The 23,547-nt window shown below is 45.3% G+C and overlaps 1 protein-coding gene across 2 annotated transcripts; it reads left to right on the plus strand.

Moving 5' to 3' along the window:
• Window positions 1-4,165: 4,165 nt before the first annotated feature.
• On the plus strand, window positions 4,166-22,577 carry UBE2QL1 (ubiquitin conjugating enzyme E2 QL1). 2 transcript variants are annotated; one of them, XM_074146565.1, is made up of 3 exons: window positions 4,166-4,437; window positions 4,480-4,996; window positions 21,252-22,577. In XM_074146565.1, the coding sequence occupies exons 1-3, from the start codon at window positions 4,166-4,168 to the stop codon at window positions 21,381-21,383; spliced, it is 921 nt and encodes a 306-aa protein (XP_074002666.1). In that variant the 3' UTR covers window positions 21,384-22,577. The 2 variants fall into 2 exon arrangements, with proteins under 2 accessions (XP_074002666.1, XP_074002665.1); XM_074146564.1 differs by having other exon boundaries at window positions 4,166-4,996.
• Window positions 22,578-23,547: the final 970 nt, after the last annotated feature.

Here is a 23,547-nt window from a genome sequence, read left to right on the forward strand (position 1 = left end):
CCAGGTCCAGAGGCTGGACACATAAACCCTAAGCTTTCAATGTCACCTATAACAATCTATCTATCTGCAGACCTGCAGAGAAAGGCAAAAAAGACCAGCAGAGGACAAATTATGCATCAAGAGGAATAAAATAAAATCTTCCCTAACTCCAGTGGAAGCCCTGAGGCATGGAATTATTATAAGTATAATGCAAATTGACAGTGATCTAATCTATTTTCTCACACATTTGGGGATACTGACACATCAGATGCCCAGGGACTCATAATATAAGCTTAATTTTCTATCTTCAGGCATTTTCCTGTTCTATTGTGTTGTACAATTATGTCCATAAGCTTCTCAGGCTCCATTCTACAAGACTGAAAGCTACTGCTTCCAGTCCTCAGAAGAGTATTTGAGCCCTTCATTCATCAGATAGTTGGAAGCCTTTAGATTTCCAGTCCAAATGTATTCAGGATTACTCACTGCACAGCCATTTGATCATGTGATGAAGTCAATATCCCTCTCTGACATTTACTTCTCAAATATATTTATACAGTGTTACCACACCCACATTCAGTCTTTGCTGGGCTATACTAAACAGGACAAGATCTTCTAGTTCTCCTTAGAAGATGTGCATTTTGTTCCCCTGATCATCCTAGAAAGGCTCCTTTGCACTTTTTCAATTTAAGCAACGTTTTCTAACATGCTCAGGTCTTAGAATTCTGCTGCACTTAAATGCAAGCAAACAATATGCCTCTGAGCTTTTTGCTGAGCCCCAAGTAACTCCTTTTTTTTGCAAACTCAGTAAAAATGAGAAAATCACCAGCCAATATTATCCTGTTAGGAAAAAAAAAACTCATACCACCTTCCTGGTAGCCCCAAACAACACCAAATTGGTATTGCAACAGGAGTTCAGAGCTGTGAATCTCCAATCTAGGGGCAGGTGCCTCTCTACTGCAGAAGAGTCTGAGATGCCCTTCATCTGCTGCAGTCTGCTCTGTGTGAAGCTGAGGATTGTTGCTGGACCTGAACTTTGAACACTGTCCTGTTCCACTCATCAGTGTGCAATGGCTAAGCCTGAAAGCAGCTCTCCAGCTAAATATGTAGGAGAAATATCTGCCAGAGGTCAGTCTGTTTTTCATACCCAGATGCCCTTTTACCTCCCTGATTCTGGAATCATTGCATCACTCTAAGATGTCTTTACTACTGTAAGCGGATCAACCTGTCCTGCTCCATAGGAGGGCTGTGTCTGGGAAATTGCAGACTAGTTCAGTTTGACTCCTGCACCTGGCAAACTGGTGAGAACATATAATAATGAGTAGAGTTAATAGATAGGTTTCTACTATGTAAGATACTACGGAAGAAGAATTGATGAGGAATCTGTAAAGAGAAATCACGGGCCAAACTTTTCAGCCTTTTTTGTCAGTCAATGAATATGTGGACAAGGACAGTCTAGATGATACAGGAGGAGTCTCCCCTGCAAGCTGTTCTATTCCCTGTTTTGCTTCAAGGCCCTAGACTTGCAGCCATCCACAGTCCATCCTGGACTAACCAACTAATTCCCTTCCTGAGGAAGCCTGGGTATGAAAAAGAGGAGTTCATTACAGCTTTTTAAGCCTGCAGACAGTACAGACACAGACTGTACCAGATTTCACGACTTGCAGCACAACCAGAGCAATCCCCTGTCACAGCAGAACACCATTTGTCCAGGCACACCTATTGCACCTTCCGTGTTACTGAAACAGCTTTCTCATCACTTCCATCTTTAATCTCGTACTGTTTTACAAAACAATGTCACAAAGCCACCAAGGGGCTGCTTGGCTCTGGTCTCCCTTTGCAGAGACCTTGCTCTTTTTTATGGCTCCACCGCTGGGTAGATACCTCAGCAGTTATGTGAGACAGGTAAATAACTTTCATCATGTTAAATTTATGATAGCGGCTGCTGTTACCAACTGTCACAGGAGCACCATGCAGAGACCTTTCAGTTTAAAACATTAATGTAGCCAACACAAAGGTTCAAGTTGCTAATTGGCATTCTAGTTCGGTTCAGCACATGTGCCCCCTCCATCCTATCTTGCACTAGATATTCAACCAGGGACAGCCACCGAACGCCTTGCTCTGCATGACCGCCCGCCAGGACTGAAGCTGCAGGTGAAGTTTCTGTGGAAGCGAGTCGGTTACCCCGTTTTTGATGAAAATACAATGCATCCTGCAGATAGCTTTCAAGAAACCCTACCGGTTTTCTCTGGGGCTGTTTACAGAAGCGCAACAGTCCTTTTCCAGCACAGGCCACTCTTCAAAACCACAGAAGAGAGTGTTTTAGGCCACTGCTGGTGAAAGGGGTGTGTTTGCTTGGGGAAGGTTTTATGGAACATAATGCTGCTATATGCACATGCCACCCATTGCTTTACATCCTCTGCACAACAGATGTGATCATGCTTTGGGTCTTGCCTTCACTACTACCCAATTCAAAGCACTTATTGCATTTATTCTCTTTTCCAGTCTCTGAAGGTAAAAAGGGCTGTGGGGACAGAGATTTGGGAATCAGCTTTTCTTTCCTGTCCCAGGAGGATGGACCTATGGGGTCTGGAGGGGAGCAGGGACAGGACAGATTTATCTGCTGTGCTGAAGAAACAAAGATTGTCACATCATTCACAACACAAAAAATACAGAAATGCACACACGTATACAAATATATGCATATGCATGTACTCATATCTATTTCTCAACCATGTTTACATATCATGTATTTACTCTGAGGGTGGTGAGGCATTGGAACAGGTTGCCCAGAGAAGCTGTGGATGCCCCATCCCTGGAGGTGTTCAAGGCCAGGCTGGATGGGGCTTTGAGCAACCTGCTCTAGTGGGAGGTGTCCCTGCCCATGGCAGGGGGGTTGGAACTCGATGATCTTTAAGGTCCCTTCCAACCTGAACCATTCTATGATTCTATGATCCGGTTTTATAGGTATATGCTTTATACGTGTTTAGGTGGGTAGATGTATGCACAGTGAACACATATACGCAGATGCAGTTAAACGCACTTATGTCCTTACACACGACCATACAGTTTTTATGTACCTGCATCGCACACGTTCTATATACTTGTGCACTAACCTCGAGGTATGACGGTGTATCATTTTCCGGCCGGGCGAGCCATGACACACACACGCACACACACCTGTCCGCGCGCAATCCCGACCCACGCACCCGCGGGTCTTTCCCGGGCTGGAGGCCACCAGCCCCCCCCTCCGAGGTCCGCCCGCTCGCCCCTCCCCGCTGTCGGTCACCGCCCCCGCGCTGCCGCAGCGCGGAGCAGGGCGGAGCGGAGCGGGCCGGCCGGGCGGCGGCGCTGCGGGACGGGACCCCCCCCCCCGCCCCCCAGCCTCGGCCGCCCGCCCGCCCCCGCCGAGGCCCGCAGCGGCGGTGCCGCCGGGCGCGTAGGCAGCGCGGAGCGGTGGGGGCTGCGGCGGGGCTGCCCCGGGCGGCCCCTCTCCCCTCGCCGCAGCCGAACAAAGGGCCGGAGCGCTTCTCCGCCGCCGCTGCGGGAGAACGCGGGGGTAGGGGCTGCCGCTGCCGGCCTCTCCCCCCACACCCCCCCCCCCCGCCTCCCCGGGGGGAGGCGCCCGGCGCGGCGTGGGGACCGGCCCGCCGGGGAGCCGCCGGGGATTGGCTCGGCCGCCTGCGAGCCGAAGGTGCTGGGGGAAGCCATCTGCAGCGCAGGCGATTTCGCCCGCTCTGCGTGGTGGGAAGGGAGAGGGGGGGCTCTCCCTCGCGGGTGTGTTTAGGTTTTGAGGGGTTTTTTCCTTTTTTTTTTTTTTCTCTTTCCCATTTTCACGGGATCATGGCCACGGCAGCGGGGCCGTGATGTCGCCGGGAGCAGCCCCCGTGCTGCAATGCTGCCCGCAGCAGCCCTAGCGAGGGGAGGCGTTTGAGCGGCGGCCGGCGGCCGCACATCCTCCCCGCGGCGCCGCCGCCTTTCTCTTCCCGCCGCCCGCACCGGCGGGAGAGGGGCCTCGCCGAGCGCCCAGCGCCGTCCCCTCCTCCTACCCCCGAACAGCAAACCCGCCGCGCCGGGCTTTAAATTAATAATAATAATTATTATTATTAAAAAAAAAAAAAAACCCAAACAAAAAACAAACAACCCACCGACCCATAAAGGCGAGAGGGAGAGCGGAGCCGCGCACAACATGGCCACTCTGCTGCGGAAAATCGGGCTGATCCGGCTGCACAACCGGGACACGGAGGACCCCAAGCACCACCACCACCACCGCAGCAGCAGCAGCCAGCAGGGCTCCTCGCTCAGGGGCAGGGGCAACCAGAAGAACAGCAGCAACAAGCCGCAGCCGCAGGGCCCCCCCGGGGGCGGCGGCGGCGGCTGCAGCAGCAGCAGCAGCGAGAGCAGCCCCGGGGGCCACAAGAACAAGAAGGCGCCGGAGCTCGCCAAGCAGCCCCCGCAGCCGCGCTCGGGAGGCGGCAGGGAGAAGCCGCGGGAGGCGGCTAGGGAGCCCGCCGCCGGTAAGGAGGCGGCGCAGCGGCCCGGTCCCGGCCCCGGCTCCGGTTGCGGGTCGGGGCCGGCGCCGCTAGTGCCGCTGCCGTCGGGGTCGGGTCCGCTGGCTCCCGCCGGCCGGCAGCAGCACTGCACGCAGGTGCGGACCCGGCGGCTGATGAAGGAGCTGCAGGACATCGCCCGGCTCAGCGACCGCTTCATCTCGGTGGAGCTGGTGGACGAGAGCCTTTTCGACTGGAACGTGAAGCTGCACCAGGTGGACAAGGACTCGGTGCTGTGGCAGGACATGAAGGAGACCAACACGGAGTACATCCTGCTCAACCTCACCTTCCCCGACAACTTCCCCTTCTCGCCACCCTTCATGAGGGTGCTCAGCCCCCGCCTGGAGAACGGCTATGTCCTCGACGGCGGAGCCATCTGCATGGAGCTGCTCACCCCCCGCGGCTGGTCCAGCGCCTACACCGTGGAGGCTGTCATGAGGCAGTTTGCGGCCAGCCTGGTCAAGGGGCAGGTAGGGCGTCCGTGGGCTCTCACTCTGTGTTTGTGTGGCTGGGGGAGGGTGTGTGTTTGGATGGGAACCCTGAAGGGCAGCGGGTCAAGCCCTGCCTGTGGCTGACCTTGGCCAGGCCAGGGTGGCAGGTCTGCCCCAAGGACCTGGTGTTGCTGGTGGGAAGGAGGCAGGGGCACACGTGTTCTGTTCTGGTGTCTCTTCTCGGGCAGGTGCAACGGAGGTACGGGGCAGCTTGGAGGAATAAGGAGCACGTGCATCCATCGTGTCCTCATGCGTGTCTTTTGTCCCTGTGCTTGGCTCTGCTGCATGTGGCACTGTGATGTTGTGCCTGTTGCCTCCGAGGGGCACCTACTGCACCCCAAAACCAAAGGGGCTCTTCAGGCTCCAGTGGGGTTTGGGATTTGAGCCTTCCGCCTCCTGCCCTTCACCTTCACTCGTCGGCCATACTTGCTGGTCTCTGTGTGAAGTGCTGCTGCTGGCGTAGGGCGCGATGCTGGAGCCGCTGCCCCCAGGTCTTTGTCTGGCACTGTCCTGCGTAGCGTCCCTCGGGAGGACAAGAGGCGACCCCAGGTTTGGGGCTTGGCACGCAGGGCAGTGGTGTGGCGTGGGGTCACACCTGGAACTGCTGTCTGAGCTGCCGGCAAAGTTGGGCTGGTTTAAAAATCTCACTGCCTGAGAGGAACACGTAATTTTGGGTACGTACTGCAGTTTTGCAGCAGCTAAAAGGTTGCTGCCAGCTCTCTTCTCCGGAGGAGGTGCCTGGTTCCCCCGGCAGAGGATTTCGTCTGAGCTGAATCAATGCTTTTTTTTTTTTTTTTCCTTTCTCTCTCTCCAGCAGAATATCCTTACAAGTATTTCATAAGCTGTTTTTAATAAATGGTTAAATACTGCTGGTGAAACTCATAGCCACCCCTTTATGGTTATTGTAGTGGGCAATATACACATGGCTGTGACAGGGTGATTTTCATGTTCGCTTCCTGAATGCCCTTGAACCCAGGGGACATGCACAGGTCCACATCTGTCAGTAAATGATGCTAAATAACTTCTCAAATTCATATATTGGCAAAGAGGGGAGGGGAAGAGTAAATAATAACATATTTTTCATTTGCTTAAAAATGAGGTTACTCCTGTTTGCTTCTATGGAACTGCTTGCTTGAGTAGAAGTAAAGGCTTGGTTTCTCTTAAGACTGAAAATTATTTTTGATTATTTAATGGACTCTTGTAAGTGACTTTATTTCTGTTTGATTTAGGCCTGCTGCTCCCTTTTTAATCAGATGTTTTTTTTCTCTGCACTTCATTTGAAGAGGTCAAGTTTCCTAGGTCACCTTGGGATATAAAAAACATCTACCAGAAAAAAACAGAGCCTTAATTTACATTCAGCCTGGGATATGTTGAAGTTTTTTTGCTACTCCTACTTCATCTCACTGTCTGTTAACCCATCTCTTTTTATAGAGATCATAGTTCTCATTTTAAACAAGGATTTAGAAGGACAATGCTGAATTCTCTCAATTTTTTTAATAATTCAGTATCTTTTTTCAGTATTGAATGTTGAATGTAAAAGGGTTAAATTAAGATTTATTTGGATCATAAAATGGCTCAGTGAAGAAAAGCACTAAATTGTTTTATTAGTTAAATATTAAGCTATATAATCTGACAATTTTCTTCCCTAAACCACTTAAGAGATTTCCAGAAAGTAGTAGTGATTTCTGATAACAGAGGTTATTTATGTGTGCATCATTGGTAAACACATTTAAAATGCGGGAGTTTCAGTAACATTCTTCCAGAAGTTTACAAAGTTAATTATAAAAAAAAAAAAAAAAAAAAAGAGAATGCATATGGGATAAAAAAAAAAAAGCAGAAATAAATTGCTGCCAGTAACTTAGTAGTTAAGTAGGTGTAACCTGCACATTTCAATCTCTCGGTTCGTTCATTCCGAGTGGGAAGGTTAATAGGTAATACTGAAAATAAATTTAATGGCTGGGTTGCAGAGGTGCAGCCCGTGATGGGTTGCCAGCCGGTCATCGTAGCCGGGCTCCTCGTCACAGGAGCCACGTTTCTGTCATCGCTCTCCCCTCCTTATGTAACCTCAGCTCCATTGCATAATAGGGCTCAAAATACGACATCCATCCCTCTTTGGTTTTTCATTTTACAGGCAATCTACTTTTCACCCTAGTACTTTTTTTTTCCCAAATGGAAATAGAGCCTCCGAGGCGCTGCGTTTCCCGGCGGTGCGGGGCTGGTTTCGGGTGACTCCTGCCGTGCTGTGGGGTGGCCTCGGTGCCCGCGAGGAGCCATCCTGAACAAATAGCCATGGCTTACACCAGGTTAATTGTGTAATCTTGGTAAGCAGCCTGCACCTTGCAATAGCATGGAATATTCAGCACGCTTGCTGTTACTCAGGGAGGCTGGATGGGTGAGGTCTGTTCTTCACCGCCTCAAAACGAGCCTGTGGGAGCAAATGGCGGCAGCCACGAGGCCGGGCGGGAGATGGGACCTTCCAGAGAAATGTCACCCCTTCTCAGCGCCATCGTTTAGCGTGAAATCCTTGTGAATACTCGAGCCTGTGACGCATCCGAAAGCGCAGCTCGTCGGCGCGGGTGCCGGTGTGAGTAGGCAGGACTGAAATTCCCGCCAGCCTACGTTCCTCCTTTTGGCAATCTGCGTGATAAACCCGAGGTGGCTGATTTCATTCAACGTTTCTCATCAGTCCCGTTTTGCCGAGCTAACTGTAACCCTGCTGTTCTCTGCCGGTTCTTTGGAGAGAACTGCAGCGCTTCTTGGGTCCGCTGTTTGGCAGAGCTACTAGTAACCTATGACATATACCACGTCCTTATTTTTTGATGAAGTGATCAAAAAGTAGACAAAACTAGCACTGAAAATACATCTTGGGCAGTCAAGATTCTTGATAAATTCAGATTATTTTTTTAATTAATTTCACAGACCTTTTAGCAGAGTAAAAGAAAAATCGAGAGAAGTCATTCTGACATCTCACAGGTGAAACATTTCACTCGGGAGTTATGTCCATAAGGAGACAAAAGTGTGCAACACAGAAATTAAGAGATAGCACTTTTCCGCTACTTTTCAGTATTGCCCTTGTATGTGGGGAAACCTGGGTCCAGGTTCCCAAACCTGAGCATGTCTCCCAGGGGCTGGATTTTAAAGTAGGGTGGCTGTTCGTCCATATTGTACCAAGCAGGAACCATACGCCTCAGGTGACCTCGCTTGAGAGATGTTCTGCTTTACGGGATGCATAGCCTTGCTTCCTATCACAAATCTAGTATTGCATTTTTAGATATTTTTTTTCTGGAAAAAAAAAAAAGTTTTAAATGGAAGATAGACATTTTTTGTTTGAATGAAACAATTCAACAGTACTAAACTATGCTTTTTTTTTCTTTCCAGTTTTCAAGGGGAAAAAAAAAAGTTAATTAACAAACAAGTTGGGGTTTGTTTGGTTGGTTGCTTCAGCTATTCAGCTGAGAAAATCAATTATTCACACAGCTCTAGTCAGTATCTTGAGGGGAATTCTCAGTACATCAAAGACATAAGACTGTTTATCTGTCTGGGATCCAGAATCTTATTTTAAAAAACTTGGTGTTGTCCTTAACTCAACTGTAGCCTTGGTTTTAAGGGGATGACTTTGTACTTGCTTCCTGCAGAGTCAGCTGCTCGCTGGCTCCCATTGTCATGGGTGAAAGCTTGGCCCTGCCGAGCGGGTGAAATGGTAGCCCACTGGGGAGCTGGGGTGTCAGCCAAGGAGGTGGAGTCATGCTAACAAAATAATTTAAATACCAGTTGTTTGTTGTCCTTGAGGCAACTGTTCAACATGCCTGTCTAGGCAGAGCCTCCTATGGCTGACTGTCTGTTCAGGCTGTGGAAGTTGCCCATTGAGCGTTATGCCTTCCTAGCAGCACCCTTTAGGATGGTTTATTGATAATTTAAGAGAGATATTTAAAAAACACAGAATCACGGAATGGTAGGGATTGGAAGGGACCTCTAGAGATTTTTTTAGTCCAACCCCCCTGCCAAAGCAGGTTCACTTCGAGCAGGTTGCACAGCGTCATATCCAGGTGGCTTTTGAATATCTCTAGCAAAGGAGAGCCCACAACCTCTCTGGGCAGCCTGTTCCAGTGCTCTGCCACCCTCAAAGTGAAGAAGTTTTTCCTCATGTTCAGATGGAATTTCCTGTGTTCCAGGAGTTTGTGCCTGTTGCCTCTTGTCCTGTCGCTGGGCACCCCTGAGAAGAGCCTGACCCCATCCTCTTGACACCTGCCTTTTAGACATTTAACAGCATTGATGAAGTCCTCTCTCAGTCTTCTCTTCTCCAGGCTAAACAGACCCAGGTCTCTCAGCCTTTCCTCATAAGAGACATGCTCCAGTCCCTTGATCATCTTCACAGCCCTCTGCTGGACTCTCTTCAGTAGTTCCTTGTCTTTCTTGAACTGGGGAGCCCAGAACTGGACACAGTACTCCAGATGTGGCCTCACCAGGGTAGAGTGGAGGGGGAGGATGACCTCCCTCGACCTGCTGGCCACGCTCTTTTTAATGCATTCCAGGAGACCATTGGCCTTCTTGGCCACAAGGACACATTGCTGCCTCATGGTCAACTTGTCCACCAAAAATTGAGACTGTTGCTGTCTGCTTCCTGATAACAGTGCCATTGTCACAATAATATTCATAACTAGAGGAAAGAAGGGGGAACAGTGTTGGTCATAGGAGAGTGGTGCAACAGCAGGAGGTTCACCATGACTCTCCATGAATAACACACAGAGCTGAGGCAGCACCCATGTTTCAGGGAGGAGTCATCTTCTCTCTCATTTGAAAACATGGCGGATGATATGGTCTCAAATGAAAAGGAGCAGACTTTGTCCAAAAGTGGAAGAGGATAACCAGGATGTTTCTCACTGGAAAGGAATGTTTTGATGCTGGTTTGATGGAAGTTTGAGAGAGGACAAAACTATGCATGCCAGTGTCCAAATAATGCATCAGGATTTTTTGTTTGTTTGTTTTAAGAACAAGTAATACAGCTGCACCTGATGCCTTGAAGACTTTGGGCTTAAGCTTGTAGTAGTGCTGACCAGTAGCAGCTTTGTCCTCCTTTTTATGAGCTCCTTGTTCTCTGGAGGCTGGGGACAGGACTGCCAGCCAAAGGCAGCTTTCAGGTAACTAGTGACTCTGCAGATCATGTCTTGGAAAAGTTCTTTGTTTTGAGGAAAATACTCCCTTATTCTTCCAGTGAATAGGAGGAGCATAAAAGTTTTGTCAGGACATACTAAAATAGAAACGGGGAACCTGTAGTTACAAGTACTCTTGCTGTGGTAGACTTCTGTATAATGATTTAAGTCAAAAATGAATATTATTTGTAATTAAGACTTCATTTTCTATAGGAAAATTTCCTGAATTCAAATAAAAGTTGATGGTATATAGTACTTTCATCCCTTGCATTGTAACATTAGAAATACCTCAGTGGAATCCCGTTAGTTTGCTTCAAGAGGTACGTGCCTTGCATGACCATTGGACTGCTGTATCTTTCCATTTTAAAAATACAAGTATCCCAGCTGACTTGAAACAGGAGAAACAGGCTTATTTTATGAAAAACAGATACAGAAGGTGGCAGTTAATCATAGTCTAAATTACTCCCTCTTCATCCTTTCAAGCAAAAGTATGAGTGAGCAGATAGCAGATGGGACTTATATGGTGTCCAGGAGGTCAGCAGGCTCCAGGTCTTTCAAATATGTATAGCATAAATTAATTGCAAATCCATGGATTTTCATACTCCAGATGCTGGGTTTGAGGACTGCAGCCATGAATAAATCAGCTAATCTCAAAGGCTGCAGAAACGTATAGAGAACACAGTGGTCTCTGAATTATTTGGAGCCGTTGTACTCTATTAGGGCCTTACAACATAAAACCAGCTCGCTTTTTGCTTTCGATTAGTTGCCTACGCAAATGATGCCAGTTATCATCAAGGGAAGAAATGTTGCTTTAGGGCCATGGTTGAATAACACATCGACTCATGTACAAAGATTGCAGAGGAGACAAAGAATGTATTACGGGCCTTGTTCCCTGTGAAAAGGTATAAATGCTGGGCCAAAGAGGTAATAAAGAATATTGTTTAGCAACAGAGGAAAATCAGATATATTGGCCTGCTAAGGTTTCTCTTTTATTGCATTTCAGATTTTCAAGCTGGAGTTTAAGTGGGAGCATATATATTTGCTATGTTGAGATGCTGGGACTGATGAATGGGCTGGAAAAAATATTGCTCGTGTGTACTCTGATATATTGCTGTTCTGACTATCCACTATTATTATGCAAATATATTCTACTGAGAGGAATGAAGACACAGGGATTCCAACTCATTGAAGTAGGAGGCTGTTTTAATTCTTTTAAAAAGCAGGGAGAACATAATCCCCATTTTACCCCTTCAAAGCATAAGAAGGAAAATTTTAAAATATTTTCAACTATCATCTTTATTGTTAAAATAGCCATCAAATAAGTTAAATCACTAAATTGAAACAAATCGCTTATTTTAAAACATGCTTTTATGGTAGGTAGAACTAATTCTTCCTGGCAATACTTGGCTGATCTCTTAAATAAGAATTTAAAAATTGCCGCTTTGGACCCTTAAAAAATTGAATTTTCTCAAAAGAGTAAGATTCTTCCTCCCTGAATTGTAAAAAAAGACCTCATTTTCCTCAGTGAAAGTGTTCAAATAGATAGAGAGAACTGTGTAGCATTTGGGTGTTTTGTCAGATACTTTGTTGAAGAATTGTATTTTTTCAAATAACCCATTTTCTATTGTGAGGAAGATTTACTCTTCCTTATACGGGCTAGCCTTGAAAATATGCAGGTGCCCAGGGATTTCCATGCATGACTGGAGACTTCTAGATTGAAGATTTCTAACTCCACAGTAATTCTTGTCCTCGTATTGCGGGAGTCTTATTGCCAGGCGTGATGCGAGGCATGTCCCCCGAGTGGGCGTCTGCTCTCACAAAGTGGGATGTTGGTTAAGTAACGTAATATTGGCTGCGTTTCTTTTTCCCGTCTCAGCTCCCTAAGCTGCTGAGAGTCAGTGAAGATCTCTTCCTTTCCTTGATGTATTCAGTCCTTCACGTGCAGTTTCCAGTTTACAAATTATCTTCTCCTGTTACTGTCAAGAAAGGTAACGTTGACATTAGGCGTGAAAGGAGATGGGAGGATTGCCAGGTGCAATTACTCCATGGCTAAACAGGGAGAACTTCAGGGGCTGTGGTGGTTATGCTGTCTGAATGGCTCAAAATATATGTTAAATTTAATGTGCGTGGTTGTCTCGCTTGTAAATGGAATACCGGGGTTTCTGTTGAATATCATGGTATTTTTGGAAAGCATGTGGCTTGGGGCTGGTCTGAGTCATACTCCACAGAGTCATTTCTCGAGGGTGCTGAGCACTCCGCGGTGTTGGTCTTAATTACCGCTGTTTCCAACCAGAGTTAGAGTCGATCCTGGAAGTTGCAGGACAAGCTGCACGGGAAGGACATGGTACTGTTACCAGTGAAACCAGCACTGTGCTGGAAATGGAAAGGGCATAAGCTAGGGAGAAGCATAGGTGTGCTTTGATGAAAATGAATTTGCAGTCCCTCTTGGTCTGCATGAAACAGGTAAGTGGGCACCACACTTAAGACATTCAGGTGATTCCCCTTCTGAAACAGGATCAGGGTGCCAGTCTGATTCGCCCCATTCCAGTTAAAAGTCAAACTGGGGAGCGGTACATTAAGTGTGCCCATCCTCAGCCATGTGTGGCAGATACATGCCTGCCTTGTGCAGGGTCTGTCCTTGGGAAACGTCTTTTTATCTGCTTCATGATTTCGTGCACGTTGTTAAAATCAATGATCCTCATTGATTTAATCCTCGTCTGCACAGGCTCGCCAAAACCCCTGGAACTTCTGCAGTGACTCCTTGATAGAGTTACAAGTCAGTCACAATCCCAAATCTGCATTCAAAGACAATTTATAAATAAACCTGAGGAAGGAAGACTAAGCCTGCGTTATGAAATGGCCTGGAGCTCAGATGCTTCTCATAGCCAGGCTTTATGAGCTGTGGAATGGCTGGATATTCCTTCTGTTTCTAGGTTTGTGTTGCAAATGGCAACAAACCCCCAGCTGCAGTAAGAAGTTTAACGCTTATTTCCATAATACATGCCCATAAAAGAACCTAAAGCAGAGGAAACTGATGTTAGTACTTTTTCAAATTTTCTGTGAATTTCTGTAAATGTCAAATTTTCTGTACATTTGACAAGATTATTTCTATTAAAATATACTGCGTATTGAAGTGTTTTATAATATTGGGGGGGGAAGGGGGGGCGGGGAGGAGGACAGAGGACATTTCACAGTTAGAGCACTTAGGCTGAGGAAAGATTATCTTATCTGAGTTTGTCTTCCAGGTCTTCAGGTGCAGTAATGGGCAAGTCATATCACTTCACTATGTTCCTCTTTTCCACCTGTGAAGTGCAGATAATCCTCTTTCCAAAGGTCATTTGAGGATACGTACTTGGGACAGTCAGAAGCGGGGGCTCTATGAGTAGATGTCCATGTGCATCAGTATGAAACTTATCATAGCACAGCGATTGACACGTTTGTATAAATAGCAGGGGAAAAGGCACATCGCCTTGTGACTCTAATCTTATCGAATTGTGTCTTAACTCAATTAAACATTCCCAGATATGGTCTACTTTTTACTCCTGTGGTTTTTTTAGCAATTTTGGGAAATGTGGAGATAGACATTGTTGTCTGGGCTGTAGCTCCTTTGTCTTTACAACCTGTCATAAAGGATGCTTTGCTTTGCTTTGGTGGGTTTTATATCTGTGGCAGTCTTTAACTTGGGTAACTTCAGTTTCCTGATGTGGAGGACCTGTGGGCTGATGCAAAGAGGGGCTGTCATGCTCCCAGCCTTTTCACCGGGACTTGCCCTCAGTAACTCTCCTGGTACCCTGATTCCACAGAGAGGTGGTCCAAGGAGCTCACCAACAGAGAAAACAACCCTTTGTCATTTGGACTAGCAGGTGTCCATTTGACAGAAGGGGACAGGGACCGTCTCTTTTGATGGAAGCCCACCATGTGGTGGATGAGAAGCTGAACATAAGCCAGCAATGCGTGCTGGCAGCCCAGAAAGCCAACCACATCCTGGGCTGCATCAAAAGAAGCGTGGCCAGCAGGTCAAGGGAGGTAATTCTGCCTCTCTACTCCGCTCTGGTGAGACCCCACCTGGAGTACTGGATCCAACTCTGGCGTCCTCAACACAGGAAAGACATAGACCTGTTGGAACGAGTCCAGTGGAGGGCCACGAAGATGATCAGAGGGCTGGAGCACCTCTCCTATGAGGACAGGCTGAGAGAGTTGGGGTTGTTCAGCTTCGAGAAGGAAGGCTCCAGGGAGACCTTATAGCAGCCTTCCAGTACCTGAAGGGGGCCCACGAGAGAGATGGGGAAGGGACTCTATCAGGGATTAGGGCGATAGGGCGAGGGGTAGTGGTTATAAACTGAAAGAGGGTAGATTTAGATTAGATATCAGGAAGAAATTTTTCACTATGAGGGTAGTAAGACACTGGCCCAGGTTGCCCAGAGAAGCTGTGGATGCCCCATCCCTGGAGGTGTTCAAGGCCAGGCTGGATGGGGCTTTGAGCAACCTGGTCTAGTGGGAGGCATCCCTGCCCATGGCAGGGGATTGGAACTCGATGATCTTTAAGGTCCTTTCCAACCCGAATCATTCTATGATTCTATATTCATTTTGTAAGATGGCACCTTTGGCCCTGGAAGTGCAAGAGGCACCTTCGAAGAATGTGGTCGGCTGTCAAAATTTTCTCGGTCTTTTGCCAACACAGAGTTTGTCCCACCTATAAAATGCAAGAAGGGAGTTTCTTTCCTTAGGGAAAGGCAAGGAAAAGCAGTGCAGTGCTCTGGAGCTGTCAAACAGGGATGGGGGCTGTAAGTGTTTGTATCGATTAGGAGCTACTTGCACCAGGCTGCACACAGACGAGTGAGTGTTAATAATTACTCAGCTGGAGCTCAGATTTCTTTTTCCTGGACAAAGAACAGTCCCAGACACTCCCAGAAGGAGCAATTTATAGGATGCTTTAAAACTGGAGCTTGCCGAGTCCAAAGCTTACTTCTTTGTATGGATTATTCTTAAAAAGGAGACAAAACAGGTGTGGAAATACTGCTTTGGAAATTACACATTTGCAGGAAAACATCCCATTTTTAATTTACGTTTACTGCAACGTTAACAGAATTTGTCTGCGTCATTTTCTATACTGCTTTATTTTAGCTATGGCTAATAATTATATATAGTGCAATGTAAACTGTGTGCAGTTTTTGAGACATGATTAACTGTGCCTCATCAGTACATGAAGGAAAAAAATTATAAACCATGTAATTGGGAGAAGAGACTGTGTATATTGCACTCCAGTGATGATGTTGTGACACATGGCACTCATTGCACAGAGAGCAAGACAGTAGCTCACTTTAGCATTGCTCCACTTCTGAATGCTTCTCTAAAGCCAGGGGAAATATTTTGCTCTAAAAACTTGTTTAAATATTCTAGAATAGGACTGGTTCAGGCTTAAGCACTGTATTCCTCTGTTACTTATCAGAAAAGATTGGAGTATGTTTGCATAGTTTGAACAGTTGAGGCCCAAAGCCTTCAGTCGCTGGCACGTTAGTGGAACGTGTCACGTACTAGAGGCTCATAGTGTGCTCCAGCTCTTACAAGAATTCCAGGTTTTGTATGATCCGAGGAGAAGCCTGGGACAACAGATTTGGAAAATGAGCATATCCTTGTGGGTCTACTTCCTTGTCCTTGGAGGGATCACCACAGATGCAGTCTGTGGCATGGTGACTACCTGCAGTCACCATGTACCTCTCTAAACCTTTGCTTGTTTTCTGTCTCGACATTTACCTAGAAGTGGGTCACTAGAGCCTGTTATAGAGATCTCTTAGGAGATGAAGGAAGAAAATGAAGCTGTACCCATGCACCCTTATGCTGCTTTAAATGACGGGCCACCTTTAGCCCCATGTGCAGAAGGCAGGTATGGTTTGCCCTCGGAAGACCAACCTTGAGTTCTTTGCATCTCCAGGAATGCAGGGCTGAGGAGTCTGTGTTAAGACCAGCGCTAACGACGTGAAGGCTTGCCTGCTTCTCAGTCTATTAGCTGTGTGCTGTTCGCAATGAATGCAACTTGTTGTTAACCGGTCCAGGAGAGAAAGTCTGGATGGGCCTGAAGGGTTTGCTGTGGCATCTCTGAGACCCCGTAGCACAGGGGCTTGCGCTGTTTCCAGAATAACCTCAGTCCTGTGAGGGCCGGTGACTGCGTACAATAAATCTCTGAAAAGAATGGGACCTATTAACACAGGGACTTGTGTCAGGAGAGGACTGAGCCCAGCCTTGAAGGATTCAGGACCTGGCTACGCAGTGCCACAGCTGACCTGTGTTGGCAGTTCAGCTCCAAGTGTCTAAGTTGAACTTAGAGACCTCCATAGGTCCCTTCCGTCCAGCACTTCAGTGATTATATGATCCTGTGAAAGGCTGGCCACCGTTATGTAGTCCTGTCCTTCCATGTAGTGCCAAAATTGGTATGACATGAAAGCACACCTGATGCTGTGTGCTATGCCAAAACTGATGGGTTTTGGTCTGGGACCTACTATAGCTGATTTGATGAGAGAGAGAAATCCCTTCATTGCTTCCAAAGAAATCCCTCAAGGCCATCCTGATTCGGGAAATACCAGAAGAAATGTCAGGACTGTTTTTCATGATACACAGGCCAGACGTGGGCAGATACATGGTTGTCGTGGGATTACAGGGTTAAAGAGCCTCAGGCTTCATATTTGATATCTCTGTGCAGGACTTAACTCTGTCTTCGGAGCACTTCATGACATGGTGGTGTTAGGGAAGAAAAGATATGGCACATTGCTGATAGTGATACTGAAGGACTTTAAAACGCTATTAGATGTTGAGTTGAATATTTTTGAGGATGTGCTTCAGTGTCACACAGCCTTCTCAAGGGAGGGACATGCTGATGCGTTGATGATTGTGGAAGAACGTGGAAGCCTACTGCAGCATCACTGAGAAGCAGAAAAGCTCCCAGATTTCCCACAGTGGTCTGTAAATGTGGGTGCCAAATCACATGTGAGATAGACACGTGATCTTTTGCTGAAGATGGTGGGAGGAAGATGGTCTTTTGCTGAAGATGGTGGGAGGGAGCGGTCCCTTGGTACGGCCAGGATCCTGAGAAGGCTGCCCACAGCAGACTCTGCTCCAGGAGGTCTTTCTCCTAACAGTTACCAGGGTTATAGACTGGATCCTTACCAGCTGGTTGTTCAAACTCATTAGTTTGGGCCAAGAGTAGATGAATGGCTTGCAATTGCTCACCATGCTATGCAAACCGGCGCAGTAGGAGCACAAGTGGGTGAGGAGGCTGAATGCAGCACATGTGCCCGTGCATTTCAGCATGGCTGGGTAAACCAGTTGGATGCTGTGGCATTACTTTCACCTTTCATATGTTTCTAAGCTTGTTAAAATTATATCTTGATAAGTACATGAAGTCACAGCAGATGGCAAAATCTGAAATGTTCTCTCCAACTCCTTATTTTAATTAGGTTTTCAGTTATCCCTTTATGAAAAGCGCTCTGTGAGTGTCTGAAAGTATTGCAACTATTTAAATAAGCTCCTGGTGCGACTTCTCAGAGCTAAAGTCGACATTAATGTCGTTAAGAAAGGCTTTATTGGGTTTTATCTGTGGTTTTTAGTCTTTTGTGTAATGTTTTGATCTTGGTCAGGTACCAGCTTGATATATTTTCTTGATTTGGTGCTGGACACATGGAAACATTGGCTGTGCAGATGATCTGTATTCCTTACCACGGCAGCAGTGACGTGCGCGGTTTAGAGATTAGTCAAAATGCAGTTGTGTGTGGTTGAGCTGTGGCCAGCGCTGTATTTGCGTACTGTATTTATCATATTTACGGAATGCAGCAGCTCATAGTCTTCTGAGCAGAGTTAAAAAGGCTGCATGTTTAAGTAGCAGTCTGAAAATAAACTGTAGTCAGAGCTGGTAATGGTGCCTGTTAAAATGTTTGTTTGACACTTTCGTTTATAATTGTGTGCAAAATGCCATTTTTAGTTAAACTTGGAAGAGTTTTGTGGGAATAGCAAAAAGCTAAAAATCAAGACAGCAGATACTGCTCAGTATGCATCTGAACTGTTTACTAAAATTCCACCCCTCTTTCTTTTTACCTTAGGTTTACAGGAGGCACCAAAAAGGGAAACTTTCAGTCCACAAGGTTAAATTTTATCCAAATTATAAACACCTGGCAGGATATTTGTTAATAAGAGACAGTGCTAACCATGCCACCCTTAGTTTCTGTATAAACACAGAAATACATGGGCTACAGTCGGGTGGCATTAGCTGGTCTTTGATGATGCAGTTTACATACAACCTGCATATGGCACCAGAATGCGTTTTAGGAGTAGATTTAATGAACCGTTACATTCATAACAAAGAAGTATGAGAATAAACTCATGGAGCGATGTTCATTTTGTCTGCTGCGGCTCCAGCAAAATTTTAGAAGATGTGATGGTATTCACTGCGTTAATGCAACACCAAAGGATTCTTAGTTTCCCTGTTTGAAAGCAGTAAGTAGCTGGCAGTGCATATGAGCGATCACTGATCTCAGTGCAAAGATCCTATTGCTAGGTACAGATTAATATTAATAGTTTGATGAAGCTGGAGAAGACACGGATCATATTGTGCGAGGTGCTGTGCATGCAATTCAGAGAGGTATCAAAGCCTTAAATGATAAAAAATCAGGCGTGCGAGACAAGAGGTGGCAAATGGACCTAATCCAGAAGTTAAGCAGTAGGGTAGGTTTATATTTACTTTCAAAAATATTTAATTGATGAGATTTTAAGGACAGCATTTCCTGTGCTGGTTTCAACTTCTGTTGCACTTTGCTTTATCTTTTCCTATACTTCTCTAAGTATGCTTCCAACAAAAGCTCAGATTAGGAAGAAAATACAAAACATGTTTTGTAACAACAAAAATACTCCTGCAGGATCTGTAAGGCAATTAGTCAATGAGAATATGTTATGTTCCAGCACCCAACTGGCATAGCAATTCTTGAGAGAAGAGCAATATTAGACCTGGCAATCATGAGATTTTAAAAATATGTTACCTGGTTTTATTTAATTATTCCCTTTGTCAGAAGTAAAAAGGAACATTTCCTAAGAAAATTTATTACCAAGGTTAAATTAAGTACTATTGAGATCATCCTTATTTGGGAAATATTAATTGCCAGATTAGTATGGGGATAGAGAAAGTGTCTTGCTGTTTAGTCTATCAAAAGGTATTTAAAGAGGAAATAGGTTGCTAGTCTGGAAATGGCAACTAGGGAGAAAGGCGAGTAAAAGCATCAAAAGATAAAATAGCTATTTTTGTGAAAACCAAATGGGTATAAATTGGCTGTGAATAAATGGAGATGGGAATTAGAGGCTGTTCCTAATCTTTAGTTAAGGTAGGCTCTGAAAGAGAAGTCAAACTGCACAGAAAAATGACTTATTAAAATACAAAACACACTTTTGTGACAGCTTTCTAGAATTAAATTATTTGTCCATGCTACAGAGTAATCTTACTTATTTTAATCTGTAAAAGTAACTTCGATACTCTGAGGACAGAGTTTTTTTCTTCCCCCTCCTTTTTTTTTTCCCTTTTTTTCCCCTCCATATACCGAATTATTTTCTCAGTATTATTTGTTACATGTGATTATGAATTACAGTTTTTTAGGTTAAAATTCCAAATTGATGGTAAGATGTGAGGAAAAAGAGGAAACCTGATGCATCATTTTGAGCAAAGGAATGGAAAAAATTAGAACATACTAACTTGGTTCTTAATAATTGTAACACTGTAAATGGTATCTGCTCATAAATACCACTTATTCTAAAAAGGGTTTCAGTGTAGTCTATCAAACAGTTATAAAAATTACTAAACTTCTGTTTTGTGACAAATCCAATAGGCGTAAATACTTTAAAGGGTATTATTGCTGGAGAGTGGAATAAATCTGCAGCTAGATTTCTTTCTTGTGTCTCAGTTGGTAATTGACATGGACCAATGTGCAAAATAAGGTAAGCTATTAATAACTCAGTAGATGTCTTATGTTGCCAAACAAGGACTTGAAATTATATACTGCTGTGCATGTAGAGGTAATATTTAATTGCAAAGTAATAAGGATGGAGTATGTTTAATTGTCATTTATGATCAAACTTGTCATGAAGGAGTAATAAACAAATTAGAATTTCTTTTTATGTAGGTTGGAAGCAAGTTGGTTTTAATGTGATCCTGCCTTTAAGAAATGCCAGGGCTATTTGTTTCTCACGGGTCAGATGAGAAGAAGAACAGAGTGTGTTTCGTGGGATGGATGTAATTTTTAGTGACGTTCTGCGTTGGCAGCGGGGTGTCAGGGCTGAGATACAGTAGCTCTGAGACATATCGCACAGAAACACTCCACTTTTAGGATGGTTCTTCAGAATCGCCAACTCTGTGATATTCACACCTCGGACTATATTATAAGCGTGGCATCAAAATTGGCTTGAAACCTCTTTCTGTCTCCCCAGCCCCAAGCTGGTCCCTCGGCACTGGTACCAGCAGCCTGTCTCCTCCTCCAGCCATGGCCTCTGGCCCTCGGGGAGACCCTTCCTCTCCTGTGGCTGAAAGAAGGGGGATGCTCCCAAAACCCACCTGCCCCCATGAGCTGGTGGAAAGTGGCACCCTGCCATGCCGAGGTGCCATTTCTGTGGCATCCTTGCGGTCCCTGCCTGCCCAGGGCTGCACCCCTGACCCCACAGGGCAGGCATGAGGGTCTGCCCGCCAAATGCTTTATGGTGGAGGTCCCTTCATTAGCTTGCAGGGGTCCCTGCGCAGCAGAGAGGGAGGCGAGCCCTGCGGCACGGCCACAGCAGCAGCCGCCGCTGGTTGCTGCATGCAAGGCAGCGTGCCAGCACAGGGGCTCACTGGGAAGAAATAGCCTGGCAGATGTCTTTTTTTTTTTTTTTTTTCCCCTTTACTGCATGTAATTTTTAATCATCTCTAATAGTGTATTTGTCTGCCCCAGTTTGGGAACTCTGCTTTCTGGTACCCGTAAGTGAATGTCTTTTGGCTTGACGCATTGAAAAGTTAAGCTGCGGTTCCCAGCTGCGTGTTCACGTGTTTAATGAAGGTTTTCTTTTTTCATTTGGTGCAGGGCCGTATCTGCAGAAAAGCTGGCAAGTCAAAAAAGTCATTCAGTCGAAAGGAAGCTGAAGCAACGTTTAAGAGTTTGGTGAAGACCCATGAAAAATATGGGTGGGTGACCCCGCCTGTCTCTGATGGCTGATGTTACCAACCTGCACTTGACAAAAATGCCGAACATAAGTACTGTGACATCTCCTCAGTGCTGTACACCACCCATCCTTTTCTACTTCAGCTTCAGTTACATACCATGAATGTCAAGGAGACACCTAAGTTATTTATGAACAGATGTGTTTACAGAGGGAGAGGGAAAAAAAAATGCTGTGTAGGATTATATTTCAAGACTGGAGAATGGTCATCATTGAAGTCACCTGAGCGGATGCTGAGATTGCGTCATTTGCCCCCATACAGCCCACATTGTCTTCAGCTTCTTTCCATGACAGCAGCACCAAACAGCAGTACTGGAAAGTCTATCCATTACTGCTCAGTTCATTTAAATGTAAATGAAACAGTTAATATTTAATAGGGAAGCAGTGCATTGCAGGTACATGTTTGCTGTGCTGTTTATCTTTGTCTCCTAGCAGGTCAACATAACTTGAAGATTTGTCTTTATGTGGAACTGTGGTCTGCTGTGACTAAATTTAGACCTCATTTGTGCTCTATATATGACCTTTAATTCATAAATGAAACCGGAATTAAAATGCTGAAAGGTCCTAGTGTTGAAAAATTATTAAGTGGAATCACCCAACCGGTTACAATGTGCTATCTATGCTGATATTGTGATGTGCTGTTCAGAAATAAACCAGTGCAGTTAGCTGAAGGTTAGGTGGTTTTTTTAAACACATCCACACCTGGGCTTGGAGTGGTTGGTGGTAGCAGAACCATTATTACCCTGCCGGTACCTTCTGCAGTAGCATGTGGCCTGTCACTTCTTCAAAATGGCAAAACAAACAAATGGAAATGGACAAAGCAACCTTAAAAAAATACCTGCTTAATTTTAAAATGGTATGCCAGTAACAGAGTAAAAATTTTCAAGGCAAATGGAACAGTTTGTAAGATGATGTGCATGACTGGAATTTTCTTTTTTATTTTCACTCAATAGACATTGTATGTACTTAGAGCCCAGTATCTGAGAAAACCCACTGGTGTATATAAATGTCCTATTATTTAATCATTAAGATTTAAGTTTTCTGGTAAACATTGAAAAAAAAAAACAAACTTTCTAAGGGACTCCATAAAAGCTGAAGGTAATGTTTAGAATGGTATAAGAAAAGCATTAAAGATGTGGACTCCAAATGGAAAATCGTATTGAACACATGCTGAATAAAATCACCAGTATCGTTTCTGTTGCCTCAGGAATTCAATCATTTTGGCCAACTTTTGTTGTTTGTATTCAAAGTAATAGGTTTTCTACTGTGAAATTCTAGGCACTTTGTACATATAGCTGTTGTGGCGATATTTTGATTGAAAGCAGGACAGTATCAATTGTAAAGCTAATTTGAGGGGAGGGGGTGTTTTTGAAAACACTTTCCACTCTGTGGCTAATGCAAGAGCAAATCAAAATGGTTGACCAGTTTCTGTTTGTATTACAGCAACGGTGGACACTGTACAGAGAGTTTGGAGTTTGATTTAAAACTGCACACAGTGGAGGAGAACAAGAGAGGAAGGAAGAGAAGCAGCACAGCAGATACTTGTGCAAAAACTCTGCTCAGTTTATCCGTAGATGTTTTGCCAGTGTAGCTGTTTGTCAGCTAGAGAGGGAGAAAAATAATCAAAGCCTTCACCAAAATGGTTAGGCAGGTCAGAGCCACTCGGTTTTGTGGACATGGCTGGTTTCTTACACTTCTCATCTCCGCCAGCTGCCTCTTCTCTTTCTTCTCTGACCATTTGTGGTACCCACGTGGTGTGTCTTATCTCAGTTATAAATGGAAGTGTTTCATACCACAAATCTGCACAGACCTTACTGTGATTTATCTCACCCTGCTTTATATTTTGAGGCGATGCTGTAATCAATGTGTGTATATACTTTTCCCCTCAAACTGTGTATCAATTCTGTGCTTCCAGCAGCAGAATCTGTCTTTTGAGTGAGGAATAACATTTCGGGTGATTTATTTACTCAGTTTTATAAACATTTTTTTGCTGTCCTTTATGAAAGAGGAAACTAGTATGTTTAGTTAGGCATCAAATAATTGCTGATCCCTAGTGGGACTCCTTGAGAACATATAGGGGGATCTAGCACTGGAAAGCATAAGGTTTTTTATTTCCCTTCAGAAAAGCTCAGAAAAGCACTCATCAGCACAGTAAAATTA

Source organism: Numenius arquata, chromosome 4 (assembly GCF_964106895.1).
Source record: "Numenius arquata chromosome 4, bNumArq3.hap1.1, whole genome shotgun sequence".
Taxonomy (NCBI): Eukaryota; Metazoa; Chordata; class Aves; order Charadriiformes; family Scolopacidae; genus Numenius; species Numenius arquata.